Raw genomic sequence first — 6000 nt, forward strand, 5'->3', positions numbered from 1 at the left:
ACGCCATTTACCAATGGCCACGTACATACATGTACATACATATATACATAGCTATGTACATACATAGCTACTATACATAGATTTCCTTTGTACTCGATCGAATGGCTGCGTGTGGGTGTATGCTAATGAATAATAATGCATGAAATTAGTACAAAGGAAGTTAAGAAAAAATGGCAATCGGCTTGGAACAGCGAATTGAATAATAAACTACACTTAGTAAAGCCGATTTTGGGTGAATTTAAGTCATGTGTGCACCAAGAACGTTTTAAAGAAGTGATTTTATGCCGTCTCAGATAGGCCACACGCACCTTACGCACAACTTCCTGCTAACAAAACAAGATGAACCTGTTTGCGAAGAATTCGGAGATGAACTTACGGTTAACGACATTTTATTCTCATATATGAAACTAGAAAAACTAAGAAAAATGTACTTCACTGGATTTTATCGTGAATGCATTCCTTTCCACCGTACATTGCTTTTAGTTGATAATGCCATTGTTAACATACCTTCCATTTTTAGCTTTTTAAAAAAAGCAGGCGTACTTGAAAAGCTGTAATTTTTTAACCACTGGATCGCATTTATACATGATACACCTCAGCCACTTTCTCATTCTTGAGAAGTAGGCTGAGGCTGTTTATTTGATTGGTTGGGAGCCTCAGGATCCTTGCTAGCCAAGGAAAGTCACTAAGGCTGCCTAACTTTCTTTAAGGCTTTTACCATTAGCCATTTCCAAATTTATTCCCTTCTTTTATTACTAGGCAGTACAATCTTTTTAAGTCATCTGCACCATCGCCTCTTTTTCATACTCCAAAACATTCTGTAGAAAAGCAACTCTATACCTTGTGCTTGGCGCATGATGGCCTTAGCTGCCTATGTGCCGTAAAACACAACACAACACGCTAATGAATAATCGCTCCCTTTTATAAATCTACTCCACATTGAAGGACCCCGCAAAACATTGGACCAAAGAGGCCGCTTGAAGACAAATAGATAGTTTTAAAATACGTCCAGAAATAAACGGGAAAATTATATTCCGGCATTTCTCAAGCATGTGCATAAGTGCTCCTCGAAGGGATACACCGACTAGGGCGGTCTCTGGTGGTGGTCAGAAGCGCCCATAGTCCTTATTTACACGTATAGCAGATAGTGGACAAGAAAGTGATCGCTTCATATGAAGCTCACTCCCCGTCCACAAAGTTGTTCGTCTGGCGCCTGTAGTCGTAGGTGGCGTAGATGCGCCCCAAGCGGCGCTCCATGGCCATGACGTCATTGGGCCACGAATCCTGCAACTCGGTGAAGTGGCCGAGGAACCTCAGCGTGTCCACGATCTCCTGCGCGTGGAGTGCGCATGCGCGCAGCCGTGTATTCAGCACTTCATTTTGAACAGTCTCAATACCCATACGACCGCCTCGAACAATTAAAGGGACACTGAGGACTGACTGTCTTTCTGATGACGGTGAGACTGCTTTCGCTGCAAGCAAAGCCTTTGTGAGCTAGAAACTATCGAAACCTGAAAGACAGGTGTGGCCACAACAAGCCGTTTCCACTAACTAAACTGCGGTGACGTCAAATACTCTAAACGAGGATCTCGGGGGCTAAAACGTGCCGCCAACTATACGTGGCGATCACAAAGTCGCTAACGCACTCGACGTCATCATCAGTCATTATCAACGGCATGAGCTTGAATCAAGCGGCAAGAAAAAAAAAGTATTGAAAATTCAACTAATTTTCTCAGCCATAAAATATATCTTTTTGTGCGGACCAACGCCAAATGAGTCACGAAAATACAAGCCATCGAAGTTTACTGAAAGCATAAGTTAGTTGTGAGGCCTACCTCAGTGTCGATTCTTTTCAAAAAGTTTTCTACATTGAGACGGAACTTACGCGGCTGACCAGCTTCTCAGCATACAGCGTCTCCGGTATGAGCTGGTGGTGCAGACGACCCCAGTCGACGGCCTGCTTCACCGTCTGGCCCATCCACAACACCCGCATCACCACCTGCGCACGGGAAGGACACATCTTAAAATTTCCTGACACCATCATTCGCCTTTTAACACCATGTAAACCGGGTGTGCAGCAAGGCTTCCCTGCGCCTACGCCGCCTACGCGACGGCCACGCCGGCCCCAATTATAGCGCCATCTCTTGCGCAATTGCGGAAGCTGCCAGCCGGCAAGTCGTGATATGAGCGTCACAGTGTCAGTGGTCGCGGTACGCGGTTTATTAGTATTTAGGGGTACTTCACTCCAAGAAAAAAAAAATGAGCGAACTTTTAACGCTACCACGGGGCGAATAATTGAGAATTTTTGTACCATACTCCCCCTCATGAGTACATGCGCACGCGCTCAATTCCACCTGCCCCGTGAAAGCACAAAGAAACAAAACGAATAACCGACCACCCGATATAACGAGCGGCTCCGTCATTATCATCACCATCGCTAGCCCAACTATTTACACTGCTGTACAAGGGCCTTTCCCATGGGCCTTCAATAATAACCCTGTCGTACGCGCCAGCCGCGGCCTCCTTATCTCCGCAAACTTCTTAATTTCACACGCCCACCTGACCTTCTGCCGCCACCGCTACCGTTCCACTACCATTCCGTTACCTTCAGAGACCATCGGCTACCGTGGCTTCGCATTACATGTACAGCCCATGCCAATTTATTCTTCATCTTAACTAGGATGTCATCAACTCGAGTTTGTCCATTAACCCACTCTGCTATTTTCCTGCCCCTTAACGTTTTTCTTTTCAAAGCTCGTTGCCCTGCCCTCGATTTAAGTTCAACCCTTTTCGTTAGCCTCCACGTTTCTGCCCCATAGGCGATTACTGGCAGGATATAACTATTACATACTGTCCTCCTGAGGAATGTTGCTAACGTGTCGTTCATGTCCTGAGAGCACGTCATCAGTATCACTCAAGATGAAAGTATGTCATCGTTGCATCACCTATGGGCGGTTGTCATATATTTAAACTAATCAGAGCGCCGGATTTCAGCACGTAATGCCTACGAGGTTCCTTAACTGGCGTGATTTGAGAACCGAGCGTGCTCTGACGTCACCTGCGCAATGCCGGAGATGATGCGTCCACCGCCACTGGCAGACAAGGCCATGACAACGCCCTCTCCCTCCCTGACGACCAGGGACGGTGCCAGCGAAGAGATAGGTCTGCGTCCAGGAGCCGCCTGCAGGATACGGTCACGCACTTCACTTGATTGATTGATTGATTGATTGATTGATTACGTGCGCGATGCTTTTTATTGATCTACTTCAAAACTACCTTAGGTGCCATTTCTGTCCGATACCTCTGCTGCACTACTTGTACCGTCTGCCAAAGTAGCCAGGCTGCCCGGTTTGCTTCTCAGTTGTATAGCGGAACACTTATTGCATCCATCAAGCTGTTAATCTCCGTGAGGTAAGGAGAACCCTTTTCCTCACCTTCGAATACCTTTTCCTCTTTAGGGAAGCCGTAGGGGCTGCACTATACGAGTGAGAAGCAAACTGTGCGGCCTGGCTACTTTCGGCGACTGTACACGAGAAAGATGGCGTAAACGGCCGTACGGTTCTTTACTGTATTCTTACTAAGGACCATGGAAGAAGGAAATAATTCGGGAGAGGCAGTCATGTCACATTTTTTTAATCCGGGCATGAAGGCGGCTCCCCCCCCCCCCCCCCCCATACCTGGCCGCCGTATCAGAAGGCTTGCGCATGCGTAGCAGACAATTGTAGCAGACGACGCCGTTGCGTCCAGCGTTACCATTGGCTGCGCCATCGCCCAAAGACTCCCAGTAGTCCTTGCGAAAGCGCGTGACTTCCGGCACACCTTGTGGCGTGTAGCTCGGATAGCGAGGGCCTCTCCTGAGCTTTCCCTTCCTCCGTGCTAAGGACACTTGAGATTGCAAGTGAGTTTTTGCGCGTTTGTGCTCTGCGGAGAAGACTGATTTTAAAAAAATGAAGATATTTTATGAAAAAAAGCGAAGGTGCAGCAAATGTCTCTTTTTGGTTTTGTTGCCTTGAGGAAAGGAAACGGCGCATTAACTGTCACACATATACCGGTGGACACCTGAACCGCGCCGAGAGGGAAGGGACAGAGGTGGCAGTGAAAGAGGAAAGAGAGAAAGAGGTGCCGTTGTGGGGGACTCCGGAATAATTTTTACCACCTGGGGATCTTTAACGTGCACTGACATCGCACAGCACACGGGCGCCTTTTGCGTTTCGCCTACATCTGAACGCGGCTTCAACTGTCTCACTTCTAGGTTAACAACTCAACCACGCCTTGAGGGAAAGGATAGAATAAAAGAAAGATTCGCCAGAAGAGGGGGGGGGGGAGCTGGATTAATTTCGACCACGTGGGGTTCTTGAACGTGCTCTGACAACGCACAGAACATGCGAGTCTTTGTTTCCTCAAGGGTCTCATGTTGAGACATTACATGAGGGAGTGGGAGTCTTCTGTGCGCTTCGCCTCCATCGAAACGAAGCTTGGTTTATTTGCCACGCGATTCGAATCCCAGCAATCGTTCATTTCATTTTTTTTGATCGAATTAGTGGATCTAGGGGCAAATATATCCAAAATTCCTCCTTGACTTCCGTGGCAGATAAGGTTAAAATTTAATTTCAAGCTATTTATAAAAAATAATAGATGTTGCTAAAACATAATTCGTTTTCGCAAATAATTATAGTAAGTGACTAACTCGCTAACGTGGGAAAACAAGCTGAAATTAAGCATAGTCGCTCTCAGCGCGCTCATCGTGGACGTGACGCCGTGCTAAAGCTCCGCCAAACTATGTCCTGCCAGCAAGCTTTTTTAGAGAGCAAGTCGCACTAAAGGCGGCGACATAATGCCGTGCAGAGAACCATGCAAATCAAATTAAATTTTGCTTCCCAGGGAGTGGATTGTCATCTGAACTAAAATATATTCAAAAAGCTTTACGAAGGCTCAAAACTTGCACATTGCGCATATAACATACACTAACATCTCTGAAGAAACCACATGTTCTCGTATATATATATATATATATATATATATATATATATATATATATATATATATATATATATATATATATATATATATATATATATATATATATATATATATATATATATATATATATATATATTCTGACCGTGAACTCTCGCGAGAGAGGCTTGTGACTTGGCATTTATGCTCATGAAGTTTTTAATTTCTTTTTGCTCGTCTGTTTCCGTTTATGTGAAGGTGTCATAGCATGCGAAGAGTTGTAGTCGTTGTTGTAATATCAATAATTGATTTTTGGGGAAAGGAAATGGCGCAGTATCTGTTTCAAATATCGTTGGACATCTGAACCGCGCCGTAAGGGAAGGGATAAAGGGGGGATTGAAATAAGAAAGGAAGAAAGAGGTGCCGTAGTGGAGGGCTCCGGAATAATTTCGACCACCTGGAGATCTTTAACGTGCACTGACATCGCACAGCACACGGGCGCCTTAGCGTTTTTCCTCCATAAAGACGCAGCCGCCGCGGTCGGGTTCGAACCCGGGAACTCGGGATCAGTAGCCCAGCGCCCTAACCACTGAGCCACCGCAGCGGGTTGTTGTCGTTGTTGTACTTTACTTTTCAAACTCTCCTTTTTCTGTTTTTTTTTCCTGACATTTTTTCCCCCTCAGTCATTTCTCCTGACATTTTTTTCCCCCTCAATCATTTCTCTCACTATACACTACTGTTCTATTTCCGCCTGCTGCATATGAGATGTCCGAGGAACATGGGCAGTTTGCGCGACAGGCTGCAAATTTTTATCGTCTATTTTAGTTATTATTTTAACAAAAAGACATATTAAAACAACCACTAACGCAATTTTGGAATACAGTCCGCGGGGCTCAATTTTGGGTTGAAAAAAAATTTTCACTACGCTGTCCGGACCCAGTGTAAAGTCCCCACCCGGTATACAGAATCACATGGACGATTTCACGGTATATTAGGCGCGGGATTTTGAGACATGGGGCCAATGGGGAAGTTTTTCAACTAGGA

The 6000-nt window shown here is 45.5% G+C and overlaps 1 protein-coding gene across 1 annotated transcript; it reads right to left on the reverse strand.

The window, feature by feature from the left end:
- Nucleotides 1–799: 799 nt before the first annotated feature.
- LOC144100120 (scoloptoxin SSD20-like) lies at nucleotides 800–3178 on the reverse strand. The gene is made up of 3 exons (XM_077633153.1): nucleotides 3059–3178; nucleotides 1886–1999; nucleotides 800–1332 (listed from the first exon to the last, which is right to left on the reverse strand). Exons 1-3 carry the CDS (start codon nucleotides 3107–3109, stop codon nucleotides 1180–1182), a joined length of 318 nt encoding a protein of 105 aa, XP_077489279.1. The 5' UTR covers nucleotides 3110–3178; the 3' UTR covers nucleotides 800–1179.
- Between the last annotated feature and the right edge of the window lie 2822 nt (nucleotides 3179–6000).

Source organism: Amblyomma americanum, chromosome 8, assembly GCF_052857255.1.
Source record: "Amblyomma americanum isolate KBUSLIRL-KWMA chromosome 8, ASM5285725v1, whole genome shotgun sequence".
NCBI classification, from domain to species: domain Eukaryota; kingdom Metazoa; phylum Arthropoda; class Arachnida; order Ixodida; family Ixodidae; genus Amblyomma; species Amblyomma americanum.

Coding starts and splice junctions, on each gene's coding strand:
- LOC144100120 (XM_077633153.1), bottom strand. CDS start 3,109: ATGGCCTTGTCTGCCAGTGGCGGTGGACGCATCATCTCCGGCATTGCG. Junction 2,000..3,058: donor TCATCTCCGGCATTGCGCAG/GTGACGTCAGAG, acceptor TCCCGTGCGCAG/GTGGTGATGCGGGTGTTGTG. Junction 1,333..1,885: donor CTGAGAAGCTGGTCAGCCGC/GTAAGTTCCGTC, acceptor CTCCACGCGCAG/GAGATCGTGGACACGCTGAG.